Source organism: Microtus oregoni, unplaced genomic scaffold, assembly GCF_018167655.1.
Source record: "Microtus oregoni isolate MIOR12 unplaced genomic scaffold, Mior012 000017F_ref0000208, whole genome shotgun sequence".
Classification (NCBI taxonomy): Eukaryota; Metazoa; Chordata; class Mammalia; order Rodentia; family Cricetidae; genus Microtus; species Microtus oregoni.
In genome coordinates, this window is record NW_024543076.1 from 33253498 (window position 1) to 33268849 (window position 15352).

Below are 15352 nucleotides of genomic sequence, written 5' to 3' on the forward strand. Positions count from 1 at the left end.
TCAGGTTGGGCCAAGCAGTTAGACTATATAGTGTTTTCTCATTGCACAATGTTTGCAAATCAATAAGGAGAAAGCCTGAACAACGCGATGACAGTGGCTGGCTGGACCAGGCCCTTGTCAGTCAGGCCCCAGTCACCCAGGAGGCTTGCCTGCAGTTTCACAGAAACAGCCAGTTCTAATTCCACGGCTGGGCAGGACGGCGAGGCTGGGTGGTGACCTTCCCTACATGTTTCACAGCCCTGGCATTTAAAAGGCGGGCGGGAGGGAGGGAATGAAAGAACAACAACTCATACGGAAACCGACCAAATCTTTACTGCATTTGCCCCACGGTGGATTCCGACATGCTGGACCAGAGCGTGGTTAGCTAGACGCTTCAACAAGCTTTCCCGTCCCCACCATGTACAGTGTTTATCTTGATCCTACTCACTGTCCTGAGTCCAGAGGCAGTTACTGAAGACACTCGGTGCAAACAGTGAGGGACTACAACACACGGATGGGGGTGGGCACAATTCCCACGACGGGGTAGACGTGCAGAGGCAAGACGCCCCCTCGATGGCTCGTGGCATCATGTAGCGCAAAACCCACAACTGCTTGGTTTTGCTTCATTTTGCCTCTTTAAAAGTCCCGAAAGACATGGAAACTACTTGTTCCTAGCATCATTTTATATTTTAAGTCAATCATCTGATCTGACCTCAACATAGTTATTTGCATCCATCTTTGTGCAATGCACCTTAAAGTGATTCATATATGCATGTGTGTATATGTGTGCGTGTGTGTTTGCAAGATGAAGATTACAAATATCTGCATAAGAGGAGAAACGGTGCGACTATATGAAGACAACCATCACATTCCACAGCACATCATTGGTTAAATTTCTCAATTGTCAAGCATTATTTCAAACGAGGGAGTATAACGACACAATCGTCACGACAAAACAACCGTTAAGGACAGAACCCAACCCAAACTCGGCTATGAATCATTGCAAGACTTTAGCCTTGTTTCTTACACCTTTCATTAATGGTTATTTTTAAGCTCCGGTAGTGGGATCAGATCTCTGCTGCCTCTGGGCAAAGGAGTTGTGATCTGATCTCAAGTTCCAAGGGAAATGCTCAGAGTCTTATTTTCCCCCAGTTGAACAAACAGTACCCCGTACATTATCCTTGTGTTAGAATAGTGTTGTCTTCACACACGTAAGACTCAGACAACGGTACTAGTCATTCATTTCCTCGAACACAGACACCCTCGTGCGTGCTGACAGCTTTATAAGGACGCGGTGGCAGCCGTGGGTTCTGGGAGCTGCTAGATGGCCGACTTTGATTTCTTGCAGTCCTGAGTGATGGAGCCCGGGTTCGCCTGGTTATTGTCGGCTTTCTCTCGTAGGTGCTTGGCTTGTCTGAAAGATGAATACGTTAACAAGAGCTGAGGTCTGGAGCTGCACGTCTTCAGACATGTTTATTAGCAGATGGCACACAGGATGCAAAGGTCACCAAAAGAGTGACATTTTAAAGGGAAGCAACAATATTTATGCTCAGATGGTCTGCTGATGAGATCATGTGGAAATGGTTTTGATTAAATTAGCTTATAAATGGTTGCCAATCTATAGACAGCCTAAAATGCCACGTCTGTTTACCAAATGTTATCTTCTTGCTCTCTTCTTACCTTTTAAGATAAGTGACCAAATACTGTTTTTTTGTTTTGTTTTGCGCTCTTTTGTATGCTCATTTAACTATAGGAGCAGCATGTCTACATTTTACTTCCCAAATTCTGTGTTTTAATTCCAATGGCATCTTTTCGTGTGAATTCTGAGATCACACCAGTTCTTACTATGGCTTTGAAAGTGTTTGGACTCTATTATGCAAATATAATTGACTTTTCATTTTGCTAGTAAAAATTGGGTCTCTAGAGAAACTCCAAAGTCAGTCATTTCCATAGCACCTTATGTTCAAATCTCATAAAAAGCTATAAGTTGACTTTCAGAAATAATGATTCTACGTGTATGTTTGCTGTAGTCCCTGGCAGCCCTGTTTCTGTGACTGGGTATGTTAATGTTCCAGACAACAAAATAAAAAGCCAAATGCGAAAAAAGGAGTGGGGGCTGCTTTCAATCCTGCTTTGTTTTCTGTCAGTTGTTCTTAGAAGAAATGCGAATGCCATTTTTTTTTTTTCTCAAAAACCGAGTTGGTGAGAGAACGCTTGACATTATGTCTTGGAAACGGCCCTCTGCCAGCTGTGTAGCTGTCTGCAGTCAACAAGACCAGGGCTTCTCTCCATGGCCTTGAAATACAGAGTCAATGGCTAACTCACAGGTTAGAATGCCCACAGACATTTTAGAAGAGTTGATGAGGACTATCTACATGGTTTTCATTCTTCTGTATTTAACTGAGGTGTGAAGGGTGTAGCCATCATTGTCGGGCTTTGTCTTTAGCCATGCAATTACCATGTCTCACCTTTCGTAAAGCCACAAGAGCAAAAACACCGACCAAGGGTTTTACTCACTTTTCAAGGGAGCCCTTTTCAGCGTTCACTGCCCCTTCGATTGATTCCAGTCCTTGTTCAGAAAACTGTTTCAAGGCACTTAGAGCTGCCTGGAAGTGAGAACAAACAGAACCATTCACTGACTTTCACAGAAGGAACAGGTGACTGCGGAAGAAAGCCAGGATACAAAGACATCACTGGAACTAGCTCTTGTAGACCAGGCTGGCCTCGAACTCACAGAGATCCACCTGCCTCTGCCTCCTGAATGCTGGGATTAAAGGAGTGCACCACCACCACCTGGCAAGACTGTCATTTTCAACAGTGTTTTATTTATATGCTCTTAATCAAAATTACATTAGAAAGTTTTCATCATTGTGGAACAAGGCATAGTGTAATGGTCTGTCCTATCCCCTTAAGAGAAAAGCCCTGCCCACTCCCCCTGATCTAGGCAGATCTTTTTTCTGCTTATAGCCTGAGTCTTTTCCTTTTTTCATCTCTCTTGAAGAGGCAGCTTCTGCCTCTCCCTTCTCCCCACTTCTCCCCTTCCCCCTCCTCTCTTTCTACCGTGGTCTCTGGACCCTCTACTGGCTGCCTGCCCCACTGGGTGACCTGTGGCATAGTCTCATGGTCCTCTGCCCATTGCCACCACTGGAGGACCTGCAACATTTTACTTAAACCATTACAATAAGTGCACTGGATACATATGTATGTCTATCCATGTGTGCATGCCCATGTGCATGTTTGTACATGTGCACCCAGTGTCAGATCATTGTCAGGGGATGGGAGTTGGCGGCATGCCCTCCTTTCTCCTTCTTAGAACTTTGCAAGATCACAAAGTTCCATCTACAAATACAGTTCCTTAAAAGGCTTCCGCCATGATAACTTTGCCAAATTTCTCCTCACATGGCTGAAACCATGTACATTCTTTTCCTTGAAAAGCAAAGGCATTGTGTTTTCTGTCTTTGGCTTTCTTTTCAAAGTTAGTGGACCTGGAGCCCCAGCGAAGCCACAAAGTGGGGAGTAGACATTTATGCTCAGAGTGCAGGGGACCCTGAGAGGAGATGGAAAGCAAGACTCCCCGCTCCTGTGGGCTCTGGGGAAGCAGGACTGGCCCAGCAGAGGGCCTCCAGAGGTGTTGATAGGCCTTCTCAGGCGTGGGATACTGCCGGTGCTGACAGGCTGGTGGAGCCTGGCTGAATAGCTGGGAGGCACCAAAAAACGCAGTGCTGATAAGATCTACATAGCTCATTGACACACTTGTGCGTGTTCCAAATTGTTAATTCTCTGGGTAAGAATTTGGTGCCTCTTCCCCTCCCCCACCCCGCCTCCTAAGCCCCATTAGAAAGGTTTTGTTGAGTCTGAGATAGGTGTCAGCGGTCCAGGATGTCTGAACCTTGGCGAGGCCTGCTGCTTCACACTTGGGGCATCTGGGTTTTCTCAGCCGCCTTTGAAAAAGGAGCTCACTCATGCGGTTTCCCAAAGAGCTGGCGAGGCCTATGAGTTCTTTGAAATTTCTTTATGTAGAAATTATTTGGGGATGGGTTAATTTTAAACTAATGGACTGAGATTTTTTTTTTTTTTGAGTGGGGCACAGTTTTAGGTTTACAGGAACTGAGCGGGTAACCTCCACAGTTCCCACGATCCCCCTCCATGCCAATCATCTACGACGTCGTGCGTGCCCAAGGGGTGTCCGCTAATCAGCAAACACCAGTGTATCAGTAAAACTTCCTGTCAGGAAGATCCATACTAACATTCCTCTTTCTTTAATTTTATTTCTTTTCTTTTTATGAGACGGGGGCTGGTCTCAACCTCCAGCAATAGCCAGGATACTGATTTCCTTGCTCACCTCACAATGTTTGCCTTACAGATGGGCGAGCAGCACCGTCCTGGCTTTCCTTAGGTTCTGACACCCATAACGACGCCGCTTCGCCGGTACAGCCACGCCGTTCTGGAATCCCGAGCCTTGCCCATTTATTCTTGTCTCCTCCCAATCCCTGACAGCGCCCACGTTTTTCCTGCTTCAGTAGCTTTATCTTTTCCAATAGGTCGTGAGGTTGAAACACTCTGCTCTGAAACCTGTTTCAGTGTCTCCTGTCTTCCCAATGCTCATTTCTCGTTAGAGACGGGTAAACTCCCTTTGTGCGCATGTGTCACAGTTTATTTTACCCCTTCCCTTCCCAGAGCCATCCTGACCGTTTCTAGTTTGGGGAAACGGTGAGTGGAGCTGCTGAACAGGTCTGTGAAGGCTTTAGTGTAGAACTTAAACATTCGTCTCCCTTCTTTTTGGTCCTTCTCTTTTGTTTCATAAGTCACAATTACAATATGCAGCCATAGCGGGCAATTTTCTATTCCAACAGAAGTGTTTCAGGAACTGCAAACATATAAGCCTTCCGGTATGGGCCAGTTCCCATATTTTCTTTTAAAAATTAATACATTTTGAATTAAAATATAATTACATTACTTTCCCTTCTCCAGATCCTCCCAAGTCCTCTCCCTCCAATATCTTCTGTGCCTCACCTCTCAAATTGATGGTCTCTTTTTCTTTGACTATTATTGTTACATATATCGGTATATAAAAGTTTGCATAAATATATAAATTCTACCTGCTGAGATTTTGCAGTTTGTATATATATGGTTTCAGCTGCTATTACCTCTGTACCATGCTTCCTTCTAATAAAACAACTGGGCCTCATTTCAATAGTTTCTGTATTATACATTCTCGGACTATTTCAGGCCTAAGATGATGTGTGGGCTTTGTTGCTGTTGTATGGTGTTTGTTTATTTGAGATGGGGGTCTTAGAAATCTCAGGGTGGCCCTTCGACCTGTGACGCACTCACGACCTCCTCTGAACTTTCTCATCTTCCTGTCCACAACCTCCCTAGTACTGGGCTCTGGGTGAGCAGTGTCGTTCCCGCCCAGCTAGAGTACGGTAGTTTTCAGAGAGTCTGGGCTGTGCTTCCCATCTCCCCGGGGGAAACTGTGCCTTTGGCAGCAGTGGGAGGACCTTCAGGGGCTTCTGCTCCCCCACAGAGCTGTGAGCCAGAGAAACACACGGCGTTGTGACTTCAAGGCCCTACCTTATTTAGGGTTGCTTTATCTTTTTTCTTTTTTGTTATTTATTTATCTATTTTCGGTTTTCCAAGACAGGATTTTTCTGTGTAGCGTATGCTGTCCTGGAACTCACTCTATAGACTAGGTTGGCCTCCAACTCAGAGGCCCCTTCCTCCTGAGTGCTGGGATTAAAGGTGTGTGCCACCTCCCACCCCCCTGGCAAGCATTTACCTTCTTTACTTCACACAGCTGCTTTCAAAACTTAAACTCAAGCTTCAAAGACAGACGTGGACAGTTCTCCTCCTGCCCCCGGGATGGGGAGATATAAAGAGGAATCGGTCACTTCAGTTGGCCTAGGAGACCTTGGGGACTGTGGAGTCCTGATGGGTGGCTAGGCTAAGCACAGAGCTGCTGGTGTGTGCCCTCCCCTGGGCTTGCAAAAACAGCAAGCAGCAAGGGGAGCCAGGCCACACACTGCCACACTCCAAAGATCAAGCCAACTCTAAAACATCCCAACTTCGTGGAGTGACCTGATGGATGTAGATGTCTTTGTAGATGCAAATGCATTTTGAACAAATGATCAGCTACCTTACTCAGATTTGTGAACTAGGTACATTATTGTCAAGAATGCTTATTTTTGTCATTTCCTCCAAACAAATGATAGACGATCCATTGCATGCCGGGAAATTTTCATTTTCAGTGTGATCCTGCCGAATGAAAATCGTGAAAGTGACTGGTCTCTTGGTCCTGCTTGACTAAACACAAATTTCTACACTTTTGTTTTAGTCAGAAATCAACCCCAGGCCTCACCACGCTAGCCAAGCGTTCCACCCCACTCTAAAGAAAGAATCCCTTGCGGGCTAGCTATAGCCTGTTTTCACTGTTTGCTCCGGTAACTCTGGCTCAGCATTGTCTGGAACCAGGACCCACGTGACAGCTCTCTAAACCCAGGGCCAAGGCACGCCTCTCACATCAGAACGGAGATAGTGCTTTAGCACTTGCAAAATCATCCAGATGACGCTATCCTTTTGCCATTTGGGTCTTCTGCAGCCTGTCATCACTTCAAGAATGTCCTGCAGGCTGGGATGGTGGTGCGCTCTTTCGATCCATGCTGCCAACGGTCTTCCAGAGCGCTTGCGTGACTGTTCTCCTCCACAGGTATGCTCACAGGCTTCCAAGTAACATTTCCTTATCATCAATGAGCTCATTCAGCCCACGACTCACTGATAATCCAGAATACAATAGCTCACAAGTATGAGAGGATTTCTTTCTAACTTACAAAGGGCAAAGGCGACAATTTATCTTGGCTGTATAAACAGTAATAGCTACCATTTGATGAACATCAGTAGGTTGGAGTCATAGGATGGGGCCTCTTACCTGCATGACCTCAGGTCTTATCGTAGCCACTAGGTTGATCTCACCCATAAGCAAACGGAGGCACCAAGAATTCAAGTAACCTGCTTCAGGTCACTCAGTCGGTAAGTGCAAGGTCAGAGATTTGAACCCAGACCAAGTTCGAGCCACATCACTGTATTTAGTCTGAACTGTAAAGTGCTCACATTCAGCGCCCCAGAGTCAGCATTGCTTCCCATGGCACCACTACTGCAGCATCAGCACCATTATCCCAGCATCCTTTGTAATCCTCTTCCGTGCTCATTCTACCCATTGCTTCTCACAATCCGGTTCCTAGAAGAGGAATGTGTTGTCCTGTTTCCAAAGCTACACATAATGCTCCTGCATCATTCGCAGTTGGAGCTAACACCAAATGCCTGCTGCCCTGATGTTGTCACTTAGAACTACCCAGGGGTCACAAATGAGACCACTTAATTCTCCATGTCTTAACATTGTGAAGGTAACAAATCTTGCTCCCTTCACTGGCCTCCTGTCTTCATTCTTCAGAAAATCAGACAAACCTTTTCACTTCTCATCTGTGATTGTCTGCAAGAGGGAGAAAGCAGCTTTGGGGTTTGCTGGGCTTATGGGACACGTGGACTACTGCAGTCGTAAGAGGCCATGGTCATGAAGGTGCATGGACAAAGGCTGACCGTGATGTACAGCCAGCCAGCCGCTCATTCTGCTGAGGGCAGCAGAGCGTGTGTGTGTGTGCGCGTGTGAGTGTGTCGCGGGGTACCTCTTCTTCCAGGCACTCACAGAACTCTCGAAGCTGCTTCCTCCTGCACTTGTGTGACATTCACTGTGGGATCAGAGCAGGGCTTTCCTGTCATCATCCTCATTTTTATTTTATTTATTTATCTTTGAGATAGGGTCTTACCACTTAGCCCAAGGGAGCCTGAAAGTTGCAATCCAGTACCAGATTGGTTTCAAACTCACAATCGCCTGGTCTCGGCATCCCCAGTGCTCAGGCATCACACGAAGTCCCACCCCTCCCCATCGCACCCCCGCCCAAATCATCACCCACTCTTTCCCAAGAAAGGGCATTTACAGACTAAAGAGACCCATGGAAGGAGATAGGCAAGCTTCTGTTTCTACCCTCAGCTGCCTCTAGAGTCTGATCGTGAACAATGGCTCTCGGCAAACCTCAGCTTCATGCTGAGCCCAACAAGCAAAATGAGCCTTACCATCAAACTCACAATCGTCTTGTCTCAGCAATTACCTCAGAGAACAATGGCTAATGATACGGCTTTTTATGAACAAATCCTAAAATTGAGAGGTCCACAAACCTATCTTAACACTTCCAAAATACGTTCAGAGGATGGTAAAATCAACGAAACCCTCAGGTTTGAGCAATTTTAATTGAAAATACTGTTAACTTACTGGAGATAGCTATTTAAAAAATCCCAAATATATTATAAGCATGATACGTAATACTCAAGGCAGCTTTGAAACGGGGAGAAGAAAACCACCTGTACTGGAGCTTCCTCATCAAGTCTGCTGAAGGAGCAAGCTCCAAACTGTCTTCTTGCTGAGAGTAAACAGATCACAAGATGCACTCCTCCCACTGCCTGCCACCCACCCTCTCAGCAGGAACGCCTTGCGAGACATGTAAACTAATCCTGGGGAGCTGTGGGAAGAGGCGACTCTGGGTCCTGAAGGATGCTAACCCAAGTTGGGTAACTTCCCACTCGACGTGGATTCCAGGATTTCAAAGATACACTAACATAAGGACCAGAGCCCTCCAGAAGTCGCTGGCTATAAACAAACAGAGAACTCAAGGATTTAATTTCCAAGGTCAGAAAACGTTTCCCCAGTAAATCAAAACAAACACACTCAGCATCTAATGGCTCTGACCACAGCCTGGCTACCAGCTACACCCTCAAACCCCAGCTTTATGTCTGCGAACTTCTTCTATGACTTAAAAAACAAGGAATGGAAAGAAAAAGCACATCCAGGGGGTTTGCTGCAGCTTTGTTTGAAAAGAAGCTGGAGAAATGTTCCCTATTTTCATTCTTGTTTTCTCGGCCCTGTGTGTGTGTGTGTGTACGCGCGCACACGTATGTGTAGGTGTTGAGGGTGGTGAGGGATGGAGAAAGGGTGGGTGGGGTATATAGTAGGGGTGTGTGGGTGGGGGAAGTACATGAAAGGTATGTATATGCAAGGCGGGGTGCGTGGATGGATGCGTGTGTGCGTGTGCAAGTGTTTCCTTTAGAGGAAAGTATCTGCATAGATACATAGAGATATTTTTGTTCCCCAAAGGTTTTACAACTGTTTTATGAGTAAATCCCCACAATCCTAGAATAGATGTCGCTACCACCTCATGTGTCCCTTGTTTTGAATGTTGTTATAGCAATGCCGGAAACATGATGCCAATGAGATACTTCCCATGCCTGCCTGCTGGCGCACACACACACACACACACACACACACACACACACACACACACACACACACACAATCAGAATGGAGACACATCTTTCCAGTCATTTTTGCGATCTTTATCTCTCCTTCTTGTCAACTAGTAATTAGCAAATATTGTAGACACCATCTTTCCTTCTTCCTGCTTCCTTGTCCAGGGATTAACATGAAATGACAACACAGCAGCATTAGGTCACCTTCTGAGAGACCACAATGGTCTTTACGAGAAAAATGCAACTTTTATCCCATGCCTTCTAAACAGCAGCCGTCTGTGCAGCTCTGAACAAGATGTCCAATGGATCCTTTTCTTTCCGTTGCTTCTGTCACTTTCCCCCAGAAACAGGCTGCTCCTACCAAGTCAACAGTAGCTGCCCATCTGAATGAGACCTTCATATTTAAGTAAGCATTCAGGGTTTGTTTGGTTTTGCTGTTTCTCCCCAAAGTGCCTGCTTCTGCTGAGCTCTTGTGGAGATCAGACATAACTGATCTGCTCAGAGAGCCCACAGTTAATCAAATCAGACTCCTGTCGGAAGAAAGGCTCCTTTTTTAGAAGTAAACATCCTCGGGGGAAGACTCCTAACTTCTTAGCTAAATAACTGAAACAAACAAACAAACAAACAAACCAGAAGTTTCTTTAGGAAAAATAAAGACTGCCCGGCAGCCTCCTTTACTGTGGAAAGTCTTCATTATGTTTCGTATCTTGTCTCTGTCTCTCTTTTGTTTTTTGTTTTCAAGACAGGGTTTCTCTGTAGCTTTGGTGCCTGTTCTGGAACTCGCTCCATAGACCAGGCTGGCTGGGTTCGAACTCACAGAGATCCAGCTGTCCCTGTCTCCCAAGTGCTGGAATTAAAGGCGTGCACCACCACTGCCCAGCTGTCTCTCTTTATGTAAAGAAAGAGAGGCCCAAACAGCCTTGTCTTTCTGGCTATCTCGCACTGAGGTAGGCCCTTCCATCTTCTCCGGTTCAGATGTCACCTTTCTATTAGAGAATTACACGAGCTTCAGTTAGCACCTTACTGTCCTTCCTGGCGACAATTTCTCCCTCGTCTGTGCTTTCCACTCATCCTTCCACAAGCCTATTAGTTCAGATAATTTCCATAACATTGGCACTTTATAAAAAGACTTGCCCTTGAAAAAGAGGAATGTCTGCCTGCTAAGATGAAAATTACTTGTTATGGGAAAAATAATGAGAGGGTGGGTGATTAGAGCCGTGCGGATTTTCAGTAGTCTCCTAAACAGGTGTTTAGACTCTAGAATTTGGGGAATTATTTAAAGATAAGCATTTAAAGTAGAGACTTGGCCATCCATTGCCTATTTCTTGTGGTTAGGGTGTCAGAACGGGAATCTGCACAGCTGCGGCCTGGACAGTGCAGAGCCCAGGCAGGTGCAGCACTGCCTGTCTGCGCACTGTGTCCATGTGTTCTGAACATACTGAGCGACTGTCTCAGGACTGTGTCCATGTGTTCTGAACTTACTGAGCGACTGTCTCAGGACTGTGTCCATGTGTTCTGAACATACTGAGCGACTGTCTCAGGACTGTGTCCATGTGTTCTGAACTTACTGAGCGACTGTCTCAGGACTGTGTCCATGTGTTCTGAACACAGCTCAGCGACTGTCTCAGGACTGTGACCATGTGTTCTGAACATACTGAGCGACTGTCTGCGCACTGTGTCCATGTGTTCTGAACATACTGAGAGACTGTCTGCGCACTGTGTCCATGTGTTCTGAACACAGCTCAGCGACTGTCTCAGGACTGTGTCCATGTGTTCTGAACACAGCTCAGCGACTGTCTCAGGACTGTGTCCATGTGTTCTGAACATACTGAGCGACTGTCTCAGGACTGTGTCCATGTGTTCTGAACATACTGAGCGACTGTCTCAGGACTGTGTCCATGTGTTCTGAACATACTGAGCGATTGTCTCAGGACTGTGTCCATGTGTTCTGAACATACTGAGCGACTGTCTCAGGACTGTGTCCATGTGTTCTGAACATACTGAGCGACTGTCTCAGGACTGTGTCCATGTGTTCTGAACATAGCTGAGCGAGGGAACCCTCACTACCATGGTTTCCTCTAATGGGCTCTTTGTTTGCCCAACATTATTCTTGATTTGTCTTGATTTGATTAATTTTGATTATTCAGTACAAAGTCTCTTGCTTTTCCTTCCCTCCTTCCTTCCTTCCTTCCTTCCTTCCTTCCTTCCTTCCTTCCTTCCTGTCTGTTGTTATTTTAAGACAGGTTCTCACTATGTTACCCCTACCCCTCCTGACCTGGAACTCACTAGCTAGACCAGGCTGCCCTTGAACTCTCAAAGATTTACCTGTCTCTGCCTCCCTCAATGCTAGGATCAAAGGCTTATGCCACCACACCTGGCTGGTTCCATACAGCCCCCTTTGTAAAGGGCCATCTCAGGAATCTGCAAGCCACCTACCTCATCCACCAGAGAATTAAAAACGTAGAACCAAAAACTGGCTTAATTTTTCTCTGTTTGTTTCTTTGAGAAAAGAGTCCCAGGATTTACCAACTGTCCAGAACCACCAGGACCATTCACATTTTTTTTTTCTTCTATGTTCAGCCATCCATCAAGACATCAACAGACACACCGTGGCAGCCATGGCTCAAGTGGGTCCATGCGACCACGGGTAGACTCTGGTGTCATTCACATGATGCTAGTTTTGCAGGCATGCAAAATATAAGAATTATGGGGCCATGACAGCTTCAGCCAAGGTCTCAAAGGAAAGCAGGGGATGCTGGGCAGTGTGTTTCTTTGCTGTAATCCCCATGGCAGCGTGACACAGAGCCGTGGGACTGAAGCCTCCATGGCAGTGGGGACCCAGGAAAGGAGAGACATCAGAGCAGGCAATGTTCCTGCAGCAATGTGTATTAGAAGCATTTGAAAATGTATATCCTCTCATCAATTTATCCTTTACAAATTTCTATGTACCCGGTGAGTCTGTGATGCTACAGGTGGTGAACAAAGCCAGCCGGAGAGCGGTCAGATGGACTGGAACCAGCAGAGGGCTGACTGAGCCTTCAGGTGCCCACCTCCCATCACAGAGGGCCCTGGGCTCCAGGATATCCTGCTGGAGGCTCTGAATACTTTACTATAGGGATATTTGCCCCGTGTCTCTGACCATTGCATCTTGGAAATATGTAACGGTCTCAGCCAAGAAACTTAGAGGAGACTTTGGAATTAGAACAAGACATAAAGACTCTTGGAGACAGACTAGATGCAGTTTGCTCTGTGAGGTAGACATGAACCTTTGGGAGTTCGGGACAGAATGCTATATTTTGAATTGTCATTAAGGCCATGCTATTAGGTGATGGTACAAACTGTTAAGAGCTGGGACCTAGTGGGAGGTGCTTAGGTCCTTGCATAGACTGTGAACCCCTTCTTCCTCTTCCTTCTTGCTTCCTGGCTATAAGGTGAGGAGTTTGGGCTTACCTGTGCTACTGCTGTGACATACTGTCTTGCCATAGACCCCAAACATGAGGGCTAAGAAACTATGGACTGAAAGATCCAAAACTATGAGCCCAACTATTCCTTTTTTCTCTCTAGGTTGATTGTAAGTTGATTGTCAGAGTGATGGGAAAGTAATTCACATAGCGTCTGTCAGGTCTAGACTAATCTACTGTGGACCATCTGTGTGTCCCTGTACAAGTTACCTGCTCCGTCTCTGCAAATTGGAGCTGACAACTTCTCCCTGGGGAGTGAGTGCCCGGACTCTGGTGGTGATTAAATAAATAAGAGTTTCTCTTGAGTCATATATGCATATATGTCAGATGTGTGTGTGTGTGTGCGCGTGTGTGTGTGTGCGCGCGCGTGTGTGCGCGCGCGCGTGTGTGTATGTGTGTGTGTGTGCACGCGTGTGTGTGTGTGCGCGTGTGTGTGTGTGTGTGTGTGCGTGTGGAATGGCTTGGATAAGAATGGCCCCCATAGGCTCATATATTCGAATATTTGGTTCTCAGTTAGTGGATCTCTTTGGGAAGAATTAGGAAATGTGACCTTGTTGTTATTTCACTGGGGATGGGCTTTGAGGTTTAAAAATCCTATTTCAGGCCCTGTCTGTCTGTCTGTCCCTCTCTCTTTTTCTCTCTCTGCTTGCTGCCTGTGGATCAGGATGTAAAGCTCTCAGCTATTGCTCAAGTGCCATGCCTGCCTGCTTCCCACCATGATCATGGACAAACCCTCTGAAACTAAGCAGCCCCCATTTAAACGCTTTCTTTCATAAAAGCTGTCTTGGTCATGGTGTGTTTTCACAGCAATAGAACACAGTAGATCAGTCTCTCTCTCTCTCTCTCTCTCTCTCTCTCCCTCTCTCTCTCTCTCTGTTCCTTCCATGTTTCTCTGAAGTTTTCAAGCCTACTGACTTCTTATTGTTCTTTGTAAGGAAATCCTAGAATAGCATCCTGTGACCTCACACCTCACAATATTAAAAATGAACACTTATGTCATCTAATCCCACGTTAATGTTTCCTTAACAGTCTCAAAGATAACCTATAGTTTATATGTAGTGTTCACTTGGCTGGTCTCTTAAGCCCTGGGAGTCCTATGGTAGCCGAACCATGCTGCCCATGACCTCGTGGTACCTATATTTTACTTCACTGGTGAAAATGGCCTTGCGGGTGGATTAGTTAACCTTCAAAGCAGATGCTTAGCTTGAGTTATGCAGGTGAGCCAAATCTAGTCACAGGAGACCTTCAAATTAGAGAGCCATTCCCAGATGTGGTTAGACGGGGGTGGGGGTTGGAGGAGATGACATCAGCCGCTCTGAATGTAAAGAAAAGACCAAGAAATGCAGGCAGCTTCAAGAGGCTGGGAAGGCAAAGAAATCAACAGACTCCATCCTAAAGAAGGTGGACAAGCTCTGAGTACCACATTTGGAACTGTCAGAGCCGTCACAGATGATCCTCTAAAGGAAGTCTCCTGGAACAAGGTCCATGCTGAGTCCAGGAGGGAGACCATGAGCACTCAAGATGCCTACACAGAAGGAGGCTGGAGCAGAGAGAGAACAAAGCGGCAATGCCCACTCCCTACAAGTCAGACCTCCTCAAACCAGTCTTTACCTCATGATCAAGTCGCTTTCCACCCCAGTCCTTTAACGGCCTCCTGCTTCCAGAAGAGAATCCAACCTTTTCCCATGGACCCATGGGCCTCTCTGCTGGCTCCTCTCTATATTAGCTCCATCCTGTTCCTCCCGGGGACAAGTTCCTTCCCACAGACGGTACCGCTAGTCATTCTTCTGGCCACCGGCTGCTTGCCAGCGCTCAGGCCTCCTCCGATGGCCCACCGCACACCTTTGTTTATTCCCCTCATGCCGCTGTCAGAGTCCACCATTAGTCCTTTGAGGGAAGGCCCTGGTCCGCATGACTCACCTCTATTGAGAGCCCAGTGCTGCGTTCAGCACTAGGAAAACCTACGCCAACACGCACGCCCCTTCAGTCAGGAGTGAGGCACACGAAAGTAGCCCTGTGATATGAGCAGTGCAGTAACAGAGGCTAGGCAAGGGGAACACCAAGAAACACAGAAGTCAAATAGGGGACAAGATTTAGGGAGAGAGCACCCTTCCAGCCCAAAGCCCCTGGGCATGGCTGGGAGTGTGGACAGGGCTGGGATACAGGTGTGTGCTGGGGCAGTGTTGAAGCTATAGTACAGAAAGGGAAGAAGTCTTACAGTGGAAGTTTAGACCAAGCTCCAGGGACAGAAGCCACAACCAAATAAATGCAGACTTGTGTCCAGGGAGAACAGGAGGGCTCAGAGGGAAGACTCAGTGAGGCCCAGATGCTTGTGCACACTGTCAGCCAGGTGGCTGCGAAGGCCTGCTACTCAGGTAGGGCCGCTCACAAAGACAAGGTCACACAGGTGGCAATCCTAAGGACTGGGTGCGGTTGGACAAGGGTTATTGGAGGGGTGACACACACACACACACACACACACATGTGTACACACACACACACGCGTACACACACACACGCGTACACACACACGTGTACACACGCGTACACACACACGC

At 46.7% G+C, this 15352-nt stretch overlaps 1 protein-coding gene across 8 annotated transcripts in view; it reads right to left on the minus strand.

The window, feature by feature from the left end:
* Positions 1-297: 297 nt before the first annotated feature.
* Stau2 (staufen double-stranded RNA binding protein 2) overlaps positions 298-15352 on the minus strand; it is a 309083-nt gene continuing 294028 nt past the window's right edge. For all 8 annotated transcript variants that reach the window (XM_041667874.1, XM_041667871.1, XM_041667868.1 and 5 more), the window contains 2 exons: positions 2497-2585; positions 298-1393 (listed from right to left, as the gene is read on the minus strand). In XM_041667874.1, coding sequence (XP_041523808.1) covers positions 1300-1393; positions 2497-2585 — 183 coding nt within the window. In that variant the 3' untranslated portion in view covers positions 298-1299. The remainder of the gene's footprint in view (positions 1394-2496; positions 2586-15352) is intronic.